Genomic DNA, 17,613 nt, shown 5'->3' with positions numbered 1-17,613 from the left:
CCAACTTGAACATCCCAGAACACTCTTCATCTTTTATCCCACCCATTTCAGGGATGCCTCTCAGGAGTTCCAAATAAGAATACCCCATGACTATCACCAATGGGCCAATCTGGATCATGCCCTCAAGCACAGTCACCTCAAGCACCCTCACTTTTCTTTCCACTCTGCATCCTGGGGGCTATCATCTCTGCCCTAAAAAAATATACTCCCATCACCACACATAACGGAGCTACCCTATGGCCAAGAATGTATTTGCAAAGCATAATGAAGTGTGTACATGCACAGAATATCAGTAACATACACTATATTTATATGTGTATATTGTTTGTATTTATGTACTATATTAATATATGTATGCATATACTGTACATAGTTTAATATATAATGACAAGACCACAAAGCTATTTTACTAAGATCCTGACATTTCTGGTGTGCATACTACTCAGTAGATGAACAAATGAGTGAATGATAAACTATTTTTTATAGACTGGAAGATTTCAGTGGCCAAGGCAGGAATGTGATCTACCTGAGCTGTACAGATATTGCTGGTAGCTTTGTCTCTCCGGATGTGTTGCTCCCTGGTTTGAAGAGCAAGACGATATACTTCTTTCCCAGTAGCATCTCTGGACCAAGAATAAGGCACTGGTTATCACAGATAATCACAGCACTAGGAGGTTGCAATAAATGTACATGCTTTTTTCTTTCCCTGCTTAAAGTGAATTAAGCAAATTTATTTGGGTACAAGGTTATAAACAATTTCCAAAATATCCTGTTGTAAATAAGACACTAACTTTTAGTTTATGTCTTGAGAATTTGAGGCACTGACCTTGTAAATACATTTAGAAAACTTAAAAGGAAAACTTCCCTGGAATTATCCAGCTTAATATAATGATGGTGATTAAGTTTTATTCTGATTTCTTGGCACACACAGGAAAAACAAGGGAAATTGACAGAGGATTTTGGTAATAGAAATCTAAATTGATCATGTGGTTGTCAGGAATATTAATGAGCATACCACTTATCTCTGAAAACCCAAGTGAAAATTGGGGTAAAAACAAAGTTTGAGTTGTCTTGCTCTTTCTTTCATCAAACTCTAGGTTCTAATTTTTAGAAAAAGTAAGAAGTTCAATATAATCCAAAGACATTAATTAATATATTAACTCTTTTTAATTATAAAAAGATGTGCTGAAGAATACTGATGTGCTGAAGAATACTGAAAGAACCTGGGTCTCCCCGGAGGCGCAGCGGTTGAACACTGGGTTGCGAAGCTGCCCGCAGCCTCTTCAGCGCCGGTTTGATCCCCCGCGACCAGCAAGGGTCCCACATGGCCTACAGACCTCTCCTGCTGCCCGCTGCTTCCCTCAGCAGTGTAACTTCGTCAGTTTGCCTGCTCTGCTCTCCACTCTGGCTCTGGTGAATTCTCTCACCCTCCCGCATTTCTGACTATACCCAGTGCTTGTATAAATAAATAAATCTTTAAAAAAATATACTGAAAGAACCTAATGTAATACCTGAAGAAATTATTATTTTACATTAAAAACCAAAGTGTACTTTCTTGTCAAGTGACAATGGATAGTATTTTTAAAACACTATCATAACGCTCAACTGGGCCTCCCTGGTGGTACAATGGGTTGACACAACTTACGAAGCTGTTCACAGCCTCTGCAGCACAAGTTTGATCCCTGCCCAGCAAGGGAGCAACCCACATGGCGCAGCAGACCTCTCTTGTCCCGCCCGCTGCTCCCCTCAGCAGAGTATTTCGGTCAATCTGCCTGTTCTGTTCCCCGTTCTGTCTCTGGTGAATTCTCTCACCCCCCACAGCTCTGCCCTGTACCCCAACTCTTGTATGCATATTTTTTTTTTAAAAAAAGCACTCACTTACTTAGACTACTCACTTATGTCAGTAGCCCAGTTTTTATGAAATGTCAAAAAGACCATACTAAGTATCCCAAGTAATAATCAGATTGATCTGAATTCTTAACCAATAAGGAGCACTTAAGGAAAGTCTATCTGGAAATTTTTCAAATCACTAATTGTCAGTTTTCTAGAAAATAATGTATATCAATGTGTGCATGGTAATTTATCATTGTGCTTGTCTTTACAAAAGTCTGTGGCAGGAAAATGCTTGAGAAAGAAACTAGTTAGATCTGAAATTTCTCTCAAATATTCAGTCTCTGAAGGCTTTTATCAACCTAAATAAATTCACTTGTATGACTTCCATATGAATATTTTGCCAATGATACGCATACATTTCCAAATGCATAAAAAATAAGGTTTTTGACAAGATGTGCTAAGTTATATCCCAGTGAGATTAATTATCTCTTCTGAATCTGTTAGACATTTCCTTAACCAAACCAACATGGCCCAAATAAATTTAGAGAGGAATCAACAACTTCTGTGATCAGGAGAATAAAAATGAAAAACCATAACCACAATAAAAGGTGAGAAGCATGTGCTGCTTTACCTTGTTACCCCCACCATTCTTCCAGGCATCATCCTCACCAAGCTTTCCCGGACAGCAAAAAAGGCTGCATGTGGTCCCCCATAGCCCAGAGGCACACCAAATCTCTGTGAGCTTCCCAGGGCAATGTCTACCCCAAATTCTCCAGGAGGTCTCAAGATACATAGAGCCAAAAGGTCTGTAGCACAGCAGGCCAGAGTCTAGAAAGGAAACAGAGAGAACACAATGCTGTTACCTTGCCCAGAGAGTAGTGGGAGAGTAGCAATTATCTCTGTTCTAGCCAAGAAAGGAAATAAACCTGGAGAAAGTAGGTAGGAAAGAGGCAGTTTTACCATTTTAGGTAATAAAGATAAGGAAATTAAGACTCAGTAAGAATAAGAATAACTAGACATGGGAATACATCTCCATGAACCCCCAGGAAAAGACGTTTGCCTACCCCAGCCTGATGGGCTCTCTCCACGAGTTCCATAAAGTCTTCCACCTTCCCCTCAGTATCTGGGTACTGGAACAACACTCCACAGACATCTTTTCCACTGAAGTCCATCTCATGGGGTAATTTCAGTTCAATGAGGACTCCAGTAAATCTGGAAAGAGAGAAGACAAAAAACAATCACATTTTTGGTTTTCAAGGGAAAATCAAATTAGAGTTTCCTTTCAGTGATGCAGCATTTATAGTATGTCCTTCCTCAACACCTCTTACCACACCACTCCAGCTCAACACACAAACACACACACCCTATCCTATACCTGGCTCTTCAGTGGTAACTGTGTTTTACACTAACTCAAGTTCATTTAATAACTCAGCTTCTGCTTTTCTCTTCTATCCTGACACTCTGCATCCTTCTATCCTGCTAGAACCTGCTCCTGAGAAAGAACCAGCAACATCACTTCCTAGGCCTAAAGAATCACTACTTGTAACCTGAAAGCCTTCACTGCTTTTCCTTGCATCAGTCTTAATGAATGGAGAGTCATCAGTACAATAGAGAGGAAGACTCCTTACATTCTGAAAACCATCCAATTCCAATCATATGCCAGAAAACTCTTTCTGAAGGGTCAGTGCGAAAGAGTTAGGGGGCAAATGTTTTTTGGCTTTTACAAGGAGAATGCAAATGAACACACCCACAAGTGGTAGTTGTGCTGTGTTCATTTCATCAGTTAACACTAAACAAATATGATATACTGTCATGTACATCAAACTATACTGAGGTATTATGGACTGCCTATAACTAAGTTTGCAGGAGCACACACAAAATCATAGTGTGTGTGAGTTCCATTTTTTCACATCTGTTTTCCAGCCTTCCCAAAACACTGTGGAAATTGTTTTAATATTTAGAATTTTCTTTTCACAAAAAGAAAGCAAAACAACAAAGTAACTTATTATTAAAACAGGGGTGACTAAAGCCATTGTATATTTTGTCCTTGATTTACCAGTGAGATTCCAGGAAGACAAGTGGCAGGAATTGTAAAATTCAACAAAACCCATTTAAACCAGGTTCACCTCTAATCATTTTAAAAGTGAGAAAGTGAGAGAAACATCAGAGATGAGGATGATAATATCCCTGAATTCAAAATAAAACTAAAATCAATTACTTGGCTCGAGTCTGGACGACAGCTATTGTCTGTGGGTGGCAACGGGGATCAACAAAAAATTTCCTCCTCTTGTTGTGTCTGTTGAAAAGGAAAATCATAATCAAACATGAACATTACAGAAACCAGAGTATCTTCTAAGACTATAAAGCACAATGGTACATAGGAAAGTCTAAGCATGCTATAAAAAATGCTGAGTCGGTTATAATGACATTGAGTAGCATGCCACTGAAATTCAATTCCCATTCTAACCTCATTCAGCAAAATCAGTCTTAAAATGTTTCAATTTTTTAATATTATGAGGAAATAGAGGTGAAAGAAAAGAAAAGGAAAGGGGAGTGATTATATACAAATGGAAAAACACTAACTCTTCTAATAAAGACATCTGAGAAATTTATTGCCAGAGAAATATTTAGAAATTATCTAAATCAAGTGTCACATTCCACAGAAGAACAGAGATGGGCTGCAACATGTGTAGGGTCACATAGCTACTGAAGGAGCAGGGTTGAGTGCAGGACCCAAATCCTGGTAGCTCTCTGTCAGTACATAGTTTCAGGAAACAAAACCTATGGGGATACATAACAGTTCATGTATGATGAGCAAACCTGGGTAAAAAGAAAAGGGTTAGGAATACACATATATTGTGCTATGCATTTCATTTCCCAGAAAAGTACACAATGAACAGTTAACAGCAACTTTCTCTGGGGAACAGGACTGGGAAACAACAGGTTTAATTTGCCATTATATTCAACACTATTTGAATTTAAAAGTTGTTTTATAACAAACATGAATTTAATAGAGAAGTAGAATAGGGGAGATACAAAAGTGATTACTTATACAAGGCAATGATCTGCCCATTTTAAATCTAGATAAAATTGGAGAAACAAGCTACCTAAGTCTAAATGACCTAAGATGAAAACAAAAACATCATTGTCCAAAAAAAAAAAAAAAAAAAAAAAAAAAATTGCCAAAGATGAAAAAACACCATGTTGTTTGTCAAGCATTAGAATTAGATGCAGGTCCAAAGGCATAAGAATTAGGAGACAGGGGCCCTCCCTGGTGGCGCAGGTGTTAAAGACAGCACTATCAAGCTATCACCAGTCACTGCAGCACAAGTTTGATTCCCGGGCTGGCCAAGGAGGTGACCCACATGGTGCAGCACCTCTCCTTTCTAACCCACTGCTCCCTTCAGCAGTGTTTTGCAGTAAATCTGCCTGTTCTGCTCCCCAGATCCGTTCCTCTCACCTCCCACACCTCTGGCTTACACCTCAGCTCTTGTATGCATAAATCTTTTTTTAAAAAAAAGAATTAGGATAAAGTAAGCAAAGCAAGTATTTGCAAAATGTGAGTACCCTATTAACACTAATCAGTTCAGCACTAAACTCCTGAATCAGTCACCATTAATTAGAAATTTCAGTGAGCGTGTGAGATGAAGTTCTTATTTAGAAAAAGAGGTGGTGTGGATCTGGGAGAGCATCAAGAAAGCAGATGAAGGAGAGATAGATGAAAATAAGTGAAAAGTTGAGAACTATGAGGATGGGGTGGGTGGGACAGGACTCCTCTGTGGCTTTCCATCCCCAACCAGAGTAAGAAACTTAACTGAACTCCAGGGAAGTTCAGGCAGAAGGATCTATGGCTGGAACTTAGAAGCCTCCAGACCTGCCCAACAAGTTTGGGGCACACTATCCCAAAGATCTGAGGAGCCAAGAAAGACTTACATGGGCATTTGGGCCCAGGGACACAAAACTTCAGACAGACATATCATGAATATGGGCAGATTTCCCAACCAGATGACCATTTACACAAGAACTCTACCAGGAAGGTAAACTCCAAGGTACCCACAAGGCAAAGAATGAAGGGAAACAAGGAACTGGAAAGCAATTATTAACTGTACACCATGACCCAGCAATTCGACTTCTAGAAATGATTCCTCAGGAAATAATCGGAACATTTGACAAAGATTTATCACAAAGATGCACAAAAAATATTAATAACAGGAGGGACAAACAGTAACAATAGAAGTGAGGTTAGATAAAAAATGGTACTTTCGGGCTTCCCTGGTGGCGCAGCGGTTGAGTGCTGGGTTGCGAAGCTGCCTGCGGCCTCCGCGGCGCCGGTTCGATCCCCGGCTGCTCCCCGGCCACCCGAGGAGGGTCCCACATGGCGCGCAGACCTCTCCTGCCGCCCGCTGCTCCCCTCAGCAGTGTACTTCGGTCCTTCTGCCTGCTCTGCTCCCTGCTCTGGCTCTGGCTCTGGTGAATTCTCTCACCCTCCCGCGCTTCTGACTGTACCGAGTGCTTGTATAAATAAATAGATAAATCTTTAAAAAAAATGGTACTTTCAAGCATGTGAGTACTTATATGTAGCCAATAAATGTCAGTCTAGAGAGCAGATGAAGAAATAGGAAATGTTTACAAATTATTAAACAGGAAAAGAAGGTAAGCAATTCAACATTAAACTTAGCCTAAATCCAATATTCTTCATAAAGAGGGCAATATTTTGTTGTGTATTATAGTACACATTGCCAGTTTCTACTGGATATCTACCCTGCCCCTCAACCTCAGTAAGAGAACCCCAATATTTGGGGACAGCAATGTGACCCTATCTAAAAAACTATATTTCCCCAGTTAACTTGCAGGAAGGAGTGGCACATGAAGTGAAAGTTGTACACTGGGGGTTTCTTAACAACTTTAGAGAGGGCTACCCCAAGTGACCTCATGTGACCATGAAGATGAAAGCCTCATACCAAAGATGGCAGGGAGAGGAGCACTCGTCACCAAATCATCTCAGAGTTGCTATAGTATCCCTGAATATAACATTATGTAAGAGAAGAGCAAAGAGGGAAATGTCTTACTTAAATAATGTTAAAACAATAGTGGCTTTTTAAATTAAAATATATTTGACAGATAACATTGAGTAAATTTAAGGTACAATTGTAGCATTTTAAATCCATTATTATTCTAGGTCTTTTTGCTACCTCAGTTAACTAGCAGAAAGACATGATACAATGTATCTCATACATATATATGTGGGGGGATATAAGGAAGGAGAGGGGCAAATCACGGGCACAGCCTTCCAGGCAGGGGGGCACCTGTGAGAGTGCACCCCTCACCCTGAGGACTCAAGGGCTGGGCCTCTCACCTGTGGCACAACTGCATGGCTTCTGCTGCTGCAGTCGCCTCATCCAGCAGGGATGCATTGGCCATGTCCATGCCTGTGATGTCACACACCATAGTCTGGTAGTTGAGTAAACTCTCCAGTCTGCCCTGAGACACCTCTGGCTGGTACGGAGTATACTGTGTGATCCTGTGAGGGATGCAAGAGGTATGGCCAAACTGTGATACCACTATTCAGAAAAGCTCACAAAATGTTCATTTTAGAATCTGGCTCCTGAAAATTAAATTTGCCTCTCTTGAGAATTATATACTACATTGGTAAGCTTCCCTTTTGGCCTTTGCCACGAAGCTCAAAATTAAATCATGGTAACAACATAATCTTTTGTTATTTTTTTAATCTTATACTTCTATTTTAATGATCTTTATTATCAGCTAGCTCTTAAAATCCCCTTGAGCCTACTTATGTTATTATATATAGAAATTTCACTTCCTATGTTATTACATACAGACATTTCACCTCCCTGATGCCCAAGAGGTTAAGTTTTAGTGCTCTCACCACTAAGGTCTGAGTTTGTTGGATACCTGGCCAGGCAGCTAACCCACATATGGTGCAACAGACCTCTCCTGTCTTGCCCATTGCTTTCCTTACCAAGGTGTTTCAGTTAAGTTCACCTGTTCTGCTCCCCACTCTGTCTCTGATGAATCCATTCTCTCTCTCTCTCTCTCTCTCTCTCCCTCTCTCTCTCTCTCTCACACACACACACACACACACACACCCCTATGGCCTACACCCCAATTCTTCTATGCAAAAAAAGCTAATCTCGTTCACAGTTCACAATATATTACAGCTACAAATCTAATGACACCCAAAACCTGTTTGTTCGTTCGTTTGCTTGTTTGTTTTAGGGGGATGTTTGTCTTCTAACCAGAAGTTCTATATGTTCCTAAGAAATTAACAGAGGTCTAGCCAGGAATTCTCACTATATAGTTACTAGGAATGTATGGAAGTTAACTCTATAGTGACCAAAATTGAAGGACACAAATGGTTAGAAGGTAACACAGAGATGAGTTCTAATCTAAATCGTCTGTTATTCAAAATGTGTCTTGGACTCAAACTGGTCCAACCACTGTGGAGAGCTGTGTGGAGATTTCTGGACCTACTAAACATAGAGCTTCCATATGATCCAGCAATTCCACTCCTAGGTATTTACCCAAAGGACACAGAAACATCAATTCCAAAGAACACCTGCACCCCTATGTTTATAGCAGCACTGTTTACAATAGCTAAGCTTTGGAAACAACCCAAATGCCCAAAAATAGATGACTGGATCAAGAAGATGTGGTACATATATACCATGGAATATTACTCAGCATTCAAAAAAGATAAACACATGCAATTTGCAGCAACATGGATGGCGCTGGAAGGGATCATGCTCAGCGAAATAAGCCAAAAAGAAAAAGAAAAATACCGGATGGTCTCACTCATAGCAGGAATCTAGAAAACTTAAATAAGGGACCAGGAAAATGAATAACTATAAGAAAGTGAAAATCAAAATCAACAAAAAACTATGAACCAGAGACACTTTTAGGGGGGCGGGGGTGGGAGGGGAGGGATTGGGGTCAGAATGGGGGGGCTGCAATTGTATGGGGAATATAAAAATAAAATTTATTATTTAAAAAAAAAAAGAACTGGTGTAACTGATTAAACCAATAGCCATAGAAAAGATTGGAAAGACCATAAAGATTTACTTGTAAAAACTGTGGTAGATAATAATGGCTCACAATAATCTTATGTTACATTTCACTTGCTGGCACTCTTTGGTTCTTGCTTGTTGACCTTGATAAAACAAGTTGCTATTTTCTGAGCTGCCCTGAAGAAAGGTGCACAGGGCAAGGAACTGAGAGAATACTCTAATGAATATCCAGTAAGGAATTAAAGTGCTTTATCCTACAACCCACAAGGTAATGAATGCTGCCAACAGACACGTGGATGAGCCAGGAAGTGGATTCATCCCCAGTCGAGACTTTCAGTGACTGCAGGTTGTAAGGGATGCTGAGCAAGGATATAGATGTAGCTAAGCCATATTTGAATTCTTGATGTATAGAAACTATGAGATAATAAATGTCTGTTGTTTAAGCCAAAAAAAAAAAAAAAAACCAAAATGTGTCTTGGAGCAAGTGTGTTAACCCACTGGGTTCCTTTTTTACATTCCTTCATTAGCTCACTCATCCTGCAAATATTTACTGCATGAAATTCAGAGAGATATGATAGGTTCTGGTGAAACATAAACAAAGACAAATAAGAATCCCTGATTTCAAGGAGAATATATTTTAACAGGAGAAAGGAGACCATATATGAAATAATTTCCGAGTGATAAATGTTTTAAAGAAAATAAGTTGGTCAGATAGCAGATAGTGACAGAAGACTTAGAACAAAGCTACTATCTTTCCCCTTATCTTTTCCTCTATACATTCTTCTATCACCAGTATGTTAGATTTGAGTTAGTGTTCTAATATTTGATTGACCTTGTTTCACATCTTGATTGATTTCTACTTCCAAAGCAGAAGAGTATTAGAAAAAAGTTTTAGCATTTTTTTCATTTCTAGTCCTTTTCCTTACTCTCCTGTTCTTATAATCACATTTACCATGTTTTCATTCATCTTTTCTGAATGCTTTAAAATTGTTGTCTTCTTATCTTGAGGGGGAGTGGAATAGGGAGTTTGCCTTCTCAAACATTACAATGTCAAGACTTTGAAATAATTTTCCTGAAACTTTTATTGGCATGGTAGAGTGTGTGTGTCTGTGTGTGTGTGTGTGAAAGAGAGAGAGAGAGAGAATAGAGGAATACAGCAGGGTTAATGTCTGCTTCAATTAACTCCCTGAACAGCCAACTTAGCAACTGTAAATCAGTTTGCCAAATTCTATGTGGTTGGTGAACTGGAATGAATGACGCACACAATACATAATGCAGTGGAGGAATCTGAGCAGAAATGGGATCACCCAAAAAGCATAGACAAGAGGCAAATATCACCACAGATCAGATAGAAGCTTCACACACAGCATGCCATATGAACACATAAGCCTGGCGAACAGGGAGCTTTCATTTTACTCAGAATTATTATTTAACATGTAGACAAATACAGACTTTCACAAAGACACACACATTCCCATCTATAAATGTGAAAGAATCAGTACATCCAAATAAACAGGTCTTCTCTTCCTGAATATTGTTATTCTTTCAAAGGTGCCACTATTCTGCCTATACTCAAGGTAGAAACTCTAGATTTTCTTTAGCCCCCCCCCCCATGACCAATTCCTGTTTGTCTCCCTCTTATCCTATATCTATCTCTTCTTTACTGTCCTTAGAAACCTAGTCCAGAAAGCCTAGAAAAGTATCAAACATTGACATCGTGGTGCAAATGTATGTACTTGACTCTACTGCTCAAATGAAGATGGCTCCCCATTACTTGCAGGAAGAAGATCTGAGCTTCCCAAGTATAGTCCTTTGTGCCTGAACCACACTGTTTCTTCCATCACAGATTCTAGGAGTTAATGTTCCCATAATCCCTTACTTAACCTTTCTATGCTTACAAGGTTTTTTTTAAGTCTAAGTGTAGTCTAATTAGCATTGCTATAGGGAGAGAACTTTGAAACTCTTTCATTACGAAGATGAAAAATAAATGATCTCACTTCTTTTACTTATAAACTTCTTTTATAGCATACAGAATGTAGTAATAAGATAAAACAGGCATCACAATCATCTACTAATGGACTTTGAGATCAGTATGTATTAGGTTAGGGATGTTAAATAAACCCTCATTTTAGGGGGGAAAAATGCTATCTATCACCAGGCCTGCTTACCTGCATATGAGGTTTTAAGATAATGTGTCTGTGGTCTATAATCTATCCTCCAATTGGCTTATTTAATTCAATTTGTTTGTTTCTAGCTGTATTTTAAATTAAAAAAAAGGTATCTGCCCATCCAAGAGGGCATTTGTCCAGCTCAAATAGGATGCTTGATATATTTAAGATGTATTAATATTTATTCCAAAATAATCAGTATTCTCTATGATTTTGGCTGTGACTTTTCTTTTGAAATTGAGAAAGAGGGAGGTAGTGGAGGGTTTTGCAGTAGGACAAACATTCATGAGAATGTTTGTCTTATTTTAATCCCAGTGCCAAAGTTGCACAAAACAGAAACCACAGAGAAAATGTAAGTTTTCTATGTTAGTGACTGATGTAATAAGCACTGAAAAATTTGAAAGTGACCCCATTAAAAATAGATTCTAGACTTGATGTAAATTTTCTTGTAAGAGCCCAAATGTTGGTATTCTTTCGAGGCAATGTTGTCTATTTGCTTTCACCTCACGTCACCGGAATTTGTTGGTTTCATCTCTATGGAAACCATTCAGAGGGACGATGATGTGAAGTGTGAAACCCTCCCTATCAGTGCTGGCGAGATGCAATATGGCCCTCTGGTTCAAATCAGCTTTCGGAGAATGGAAAGGAGCAATATTTCAAATGTGCCCCAAAACTGAGACTGAAAAGCAAAAAACAACATTGCTTTCCTGTCAAAACGCTGGTGGTGCCTAAATTAAATTAACACGTCCACTCATGGCAGGGAAACAATGTGGTGAATATTCTGTATGGCCACCAAGAGCAGAGACTGCTGCCAGTATTCAGAAGGCTGGAATGCTGCAGCCCATTCATGTACTTTTGAGGCTCATTTTGTAAGGGGAAAAGAGACAGGCCATTTGCTTTTGAAATCAAACTTGGAGTTTATCATTCAAACTTTTACAAATACCACAGTGAGAAAAGAAACCCTCAACAATGCAAATACATTGCACTAACCAAAAGCAGAAAAAGTAATTCTTTCTGGGCTACATTTTCATTCTCTTCTTAATAAAGAAACAGATGGAGAATAGAAATTTAGTCTTTTGGTAGAAATCATAATATAGTCTGTATAGATGCTGGATTCTACTCCTGTACATCGAAATCTATAATGTTTTAACTCAATGTTACTTCAATAAAAGAGTGCAATTATATTTAATGTAAATGTTTTTTTAAGTTTCCATTAAATTATATTAAAACTTAAAAAAAAAGGACTTAAAGTATATTGAAACTAAAAATCTGGACAGGGATAGTAAGGCAAAGTGATTACATCAACAGATCTGGTTTCTATATTGATGGCACATGAATAATCACATGTAGGACAAGGCACTCTCACCAACCAGGACCACGTTTGCAGTATACAAAAGCAGAAAAAGATGCCAAAGTATTGTGCTCACACCCAGTCTGATCTGAGCCACGAGTTAAACAAATGGCCTTGACCCTCAGATTTAGTTTGGACTTGAGGCAGCAGATGGGGGCTTGCTAAGCAGATGGCGAAAAACCCATTCACTCATTCACAGTTTGCTGTAGATAGTGTGAGGAGTGTAAATTTATATATCATAGTAGTTGGCACAGCCTAGTACTATTCCTAGTACTAAGAACACTTTGTGCAAAGTTTAAAATCAAGTAGGGGAAAAATATCTAATGGTCTCATTTATAGAGGGAATATAGAGAAACAGAACAGAGGATTAGGAAAAAGACAAAACTTTCAGGCAAACCATAGATCTGAGGCATATAGCAAAACAAGGGATGATGGTGATGGTTTATGAGTGCTATGATGGTGGAAGAATTATGGGAACTACACCTGAGGGAAGAAATCAAATATTGTACAAAAATGAACAATGATGTTAGAAAATTTTTTAAAAATTAAAATAAAATGAAATCTTCAGGGCCTCCCTGGCTTAGGGGTTAAGTCTCATCACTATCTCCACTGCAGCCTGAGTTCAGTCCCTGGCCAGGGAGCTAATCCACATGGCGCAGCAGACCTCTCCTGTCTCGCCCACTGCTCCCCTTAGCAGTGTATTTCAGTAGATCTGCCTATTCTGCTCCCCACTCTGTCTCTGGTGTGTCCTCTCACCCCCTGGCAACAGCTTTGGCATACACCCCGGTACTTATATGCAAAAAAATAAATAAAATCTTCCAAATGTCCAAATTGTCAAAGTTTGGGCCTGCACGTTTCTGTGTGTCTATGTTTTAGAGGTGACTGGATGTTGTAAAGGAAGAATGAAGGAGTAAGGAGGGGAATGAGCAGGGGCTGAGTTGAGTCAAAGATATGAAAAATTATAAAAACTAGGGAAGACTGGTTTGTGTGAAACCCATCTGAGTTTGCTTACTGGCACTCCTAGTAGTTAGGCTCTGGCCACACCCCAGAGGCAGGTACTGACTAGAACAGTTAATTCTTTTGGCAACTTTGGGTTTCCTCAGGCAGACACTTTACATATATCTGTTTTTACAGTAACAAAAATGGACAAATAAATGTTTCAATAGTTTGTATTAGGATGGCAGGTGGAGAGCTTCTTATGAGGCAATTACACAAAAAATGAAATTTTGGGTCACTCAGAATTCAAATAAAATCCAACACAATTTTAGTAAATAAAAATTCATAAGAAACTGTGTCTTGTTGGCTGTCTCAGGAGAAACTGCAGATGTTGCTTGCAGGTGGGCTCCCAATACCACCTGGCAGGGGAGTGTGACCTGCTCTGGTAGCCTTGGGCATAAGACATCCTGATACTACCTCCCCTGCCCACCTCAGGTCAGTGTGGATGCCCACTCTACAAGTAAAGGAAACTGTCCCCCACCCCCCCAAAAAAGATGCAAAGCATTCAGCATATTTTTAAGATATATTTCTGTAGAGCTGTTGAGAGTTTCAAAAGCTCATAGGTGGCAATTCTCTGATTTCCCCTACAGAAGTCCGCCTTCCCTTTACTGAAACAGACTTTGTATATTCTAACTTGAGTAATTTCTTCATCTTGCTATTAAATACCTTTGAAGTGCAGAGGCAATGACTTACTCTCTCTTCACATAGTGAGGAATCTACTAGAAATTAAAATTATCTACTAAACTAAATTTTTAAAAAATCACCTAGGAATTATCATTGCCTCCCCAAGATTGATTTGTCTCTCCACTAAAATGATAAGTGCAATGTCTCTTGAGACTAGGAGAAAGGCATCATTTGAAATAAAGCTTCAGGGCCTCCCTGGTGATGCAAGGGGCTAAGCACAGCACTATGAAGCTATTTGCAGCCTCTGCAGCTCGACTTCAATCCTCAGCCAGCTAGGGAGCTACCCACATGGCACAGCAGAGCTCTCCTGTCTCACCCACTGCTCCCTTCAGCAGTGTATTTCAGTCAATCCACATGTTCTGTTCCCCACTCTGTCTCTGGTGAATCCTCTCACCCCCGCATCTCTGGCCTGTACCCTAGTTCTTATATGCATAAATAAATAAATCTTTTAAAAAAATGAAATAAAGCTGCAATTCAAAGATGCTGTCGTATATAATCACTGATCCAAAAACAAGGGAAAGAAAGATCCAAGAATCCACAGCTATTCTTCACAAATAAACTATCTTTCCCCATGGGCAAAAGAAATAGTATGCCCAGATCTAATCTGATACCTTTGGAGCCACAACCTGTGTGTCAAGAAATATCCAAGTTGTCTTGGTTTAGTATTGAGGTGTTACCCTGTTTTGTTCTTTTTACAACAAACAATGATGGTAAATGGCAAAATAGTATGGAAGTGAACTTAGGAAGTTTTCCTCAAAAGCAGGAGAAACACTTCCAGTTTTGATCAATCAGTGGGACCTAGAGTAGCCAGGAACAAGGATGCATGTGTGCAGGCATGCCAGTCCAAAGTCAGAGTCGGTTACCTAACTGGTGAGAACTGAGTAAGTTAATGAAGCGATTGCTGCTCAGTCCCTTCTTTCAGTTTGTAAGTGACCCTGTACACAGAACGCACAAGCTTTTTCTCTACAAAGTGCTAAGCAATAAAGGTAATATTGTGATTTTTGATCTGTTTATCTGACACCATGTCTTATTATTCAGTTGATTGTGCATCCAGATTATTGGGCAAGGGAGGAGAATTCCTAAAAGTCTGACATAATACAATGGTCCAAAATTCTGACTCAGCGAATAAGCTTAGCCATAACCTGAAGTCCCAGTTTCCCCAAAGCATAAAGCCCTGAATCTGCCCACCTGCAGGTTTAACATCTTGCTCGAATGTATTTACAGTGACAAAACTGACATTTAATGAGAATGAGGAAATGATTGCCACCATTCAGAATTTAGAACTTGAAGATAATTTGTAGGAATAAAAAGGGAGAGAGAAACTTCTATTTCTTCTATATTAGAATAAAGAAATTTCCCAAGTCAGAAAATGTCAGGTCGGTTCCAATGGTTAGAGACAACAACAGACATAGGTTTCTGTGGACAAGTTATAAACTCCAAGGGGGATGAGCCTGGGAAGACAAGAAGAACTATGCAAATCAGGTCATACCACTGCTGTTTTTAATCAAGTAATACGTTACCATCCTGAGTTTTCCAATAGGTTCCGCAAAATTGCCTGAGGCACTGAGCAGTTATAATAGCCCATGCCAATGTATGATCTCCAGATCTGGTTTTTGCTGGAAATGGCACGCAAAGTTGTAAGGATTTCACTTTCACCTGAATGTAGAAAAGAAAGAAATGTTACAAAGAGAAAATGTCTCAGAAAAGAACTGTCATTATAGTTGTAAACTCTCATTTTGTTTGAATATTTATAGGAGAACACCTATATGGAAAATATAAAAATCAACTATCCAACCAACACTAAGTGCTGTCAGTAGAAATATGAACAATCCAAGCAATTATTCCTTAAGGTTGGTTCCTCATAATTGATTCTGGCTCTTCTTTCGTTGACTTTCTTTTTAGAATTGCCCAATTTGAATATTTGCCTCATTTCAGGTTTCTTATGTCCCATTTATATTTTTGTTGTATTTATGCCAACTAAAAATATGACTTTCTCTGAGTAAAATCTTGTTTTCCCTCTTAAACTGTTTTATATCAAGCTTTGCGCAGTGGCAGTATCGTAGCCAATGAGGTTTATCCGAGGCGCGATTATTGCTAATTGAAAACTTTTCCCAATACCCCGCCATGACGACTTGAAATATAGTCGGCATTGGCAATTTTTGACAGTCTCTACGGAGACTGACTGTAAAAAAAAAAAATTTAAAAAAAAAAAACTGTTTTATATCAACTTGGTATAAATCTTAAGTAAGGCATGACATACATGTTTCTCTAAAATTTCTCTACTAACTTGGACACTTTTTCCATCATGTCACTGAAAGGTCTACTTGATAATTATCAAGAAATTAAAAGAAGGCCTCTCTGGTGGCGCAAGGGTTGAGATGCAACCTATGTAGCTGTCCGCAGCCTCTGCAGCCCAAGTTCGATCCCTGGCTGGCCAGGGAGCAACACACATGGCAAGGCAGACCTCTCCTGTCTCACCTCCTGCTCCCCTCAGCAGTGTATTTCAGTCGATCTGCCTGTTCTGTTCCCCACTCTGTCTCTGGTGAATCCTCTCACTTCCCACACCTCTGGCCTGTGCCCCAGCTCTTGTCTGCATAAATAAATAAATCTTTTTTTAAAAAAAAAAGGAAAAGAAATTAAGAGTGTTGGATGCACCTAAGACCCTATTTTGGGTCATTCACATTACAACAAAATAACAGCATCTGACATTTTTGAACACTGCTCACCAGGAAAGTACCAAATGCCTTTCATGCAGCTTAGGAAAATGAGGTTTATGGAGGATCACTGACCTCAGCGACCCAACTTTACATTAAAAGTTTATAAAATGGTCTATCTCCAGAATCCACACTTTTCCCTCCGGCAGGGTCTAGCCCTTTGATACATACAGCACTTACACTGGAAGATACTTTCTAGATACAAATAACCTTATATGTTTCTTTCTCTGCATATAGGTATATTATGCCACTAAAATTTAACTGAGTTTTAATTACTTAGGCAAAAGTCTAGCTCCTTTAAGATCTCAGGGAGGGCCTCCCCGGTGGCGCAGCGGTTGAGTGCTGGGTTGCGAAGCTGCCCGCAGCCTCTGCAGCGCCAGTTTGATCCCCAGCTGCTCCCCAGCCACCGGAGGAGGGTCCCACATGGCACGCAGACCTCTCCTGCCGCCCGCTGCTCCCCTCAGCAGTATACTTTGGTCCTTCTGCCTGCTCTGCTCCCCACTCTAGCTCTGGTGAATTCTCTCACCCTCCCGCGCCTGTGACTGTACCCAGTGCTTGTATAAATAAATAAATAAATCTTTAAAAAAAAAAAAAAAAACACTGGAGGTAGCACTACCAGCCATGCAAGTGCCCAAGCAATCCTCTAGGAATCTAGGCAGTAAGTTCTTTTCGCTAGAACAAACTCCTGCTCCTGACCTTGTTTATTTCTCTGGCTGGGAGCATTGCATAATGCCCTTGTCCTAATGTACTGACAACAGAGTTCATTGGCCTGGGCACCACTCTCCAAGAACAGGCAGGTAGGTGTCACTCTGTTCTTGCTTCTCAGAATTCAGAATGAATAC

The 17,613-nt window shown here is 39.6% G+C and overlaps 1 protein-coding gene across 1 annotated transcript in view; it reads right to left on the bottom strand.

The window, feature by feature from the left end:
- The window catches only part of GLDC (glycine decarboxylase), a gene marked incomplete at both ends in the record, with an annotated part of 77,936 nt that overhangs the window by 43,446 nt on the left and 16,877 nt on the right, over positions 1-17,613 (bottom strand). Inside the window, 6 exons of the mRNA XM_084237774.1 lie at positions 527-623; positions 2,465-2,661; positions 2,898-3,045; positions 4,052-4,129; positions 7,190-7,354; positions 15,578-15,713. Coding sequence (XP_084093900.1) covers positions 527-623; positions 2,465-2,661; positions 2,898-3,045; positions 4,052-4,129; positions 7,190-7,354; positions 15,578-15,713 — 821 coding nt within the window. The remainder of the gene's footprint in view (positions 1-526; positions 624-2,464; positions 2,662-2,897; positions 3,046-4,051; positions 4,130-7,189; positions 7,355-15,577; positions 15,714-17,613) is intronic.

This window comes from Talpa europaea, assembly GCF_964194135.1.
Source record: "Talpa europaea genome assembly, chromosome: 7".
NCBI classification, from domain to species: Eukaryota; Metazoa; Chordata; class Mammalia; order Eulipotyphla; family Talpidae; genus Talpa; species Talpa europaea.
The sequence above is the reverse complement of the archived record's forward strand: the minus strand, read 5'-3'. Positions and strand labels throughout refer to the sequence as shown.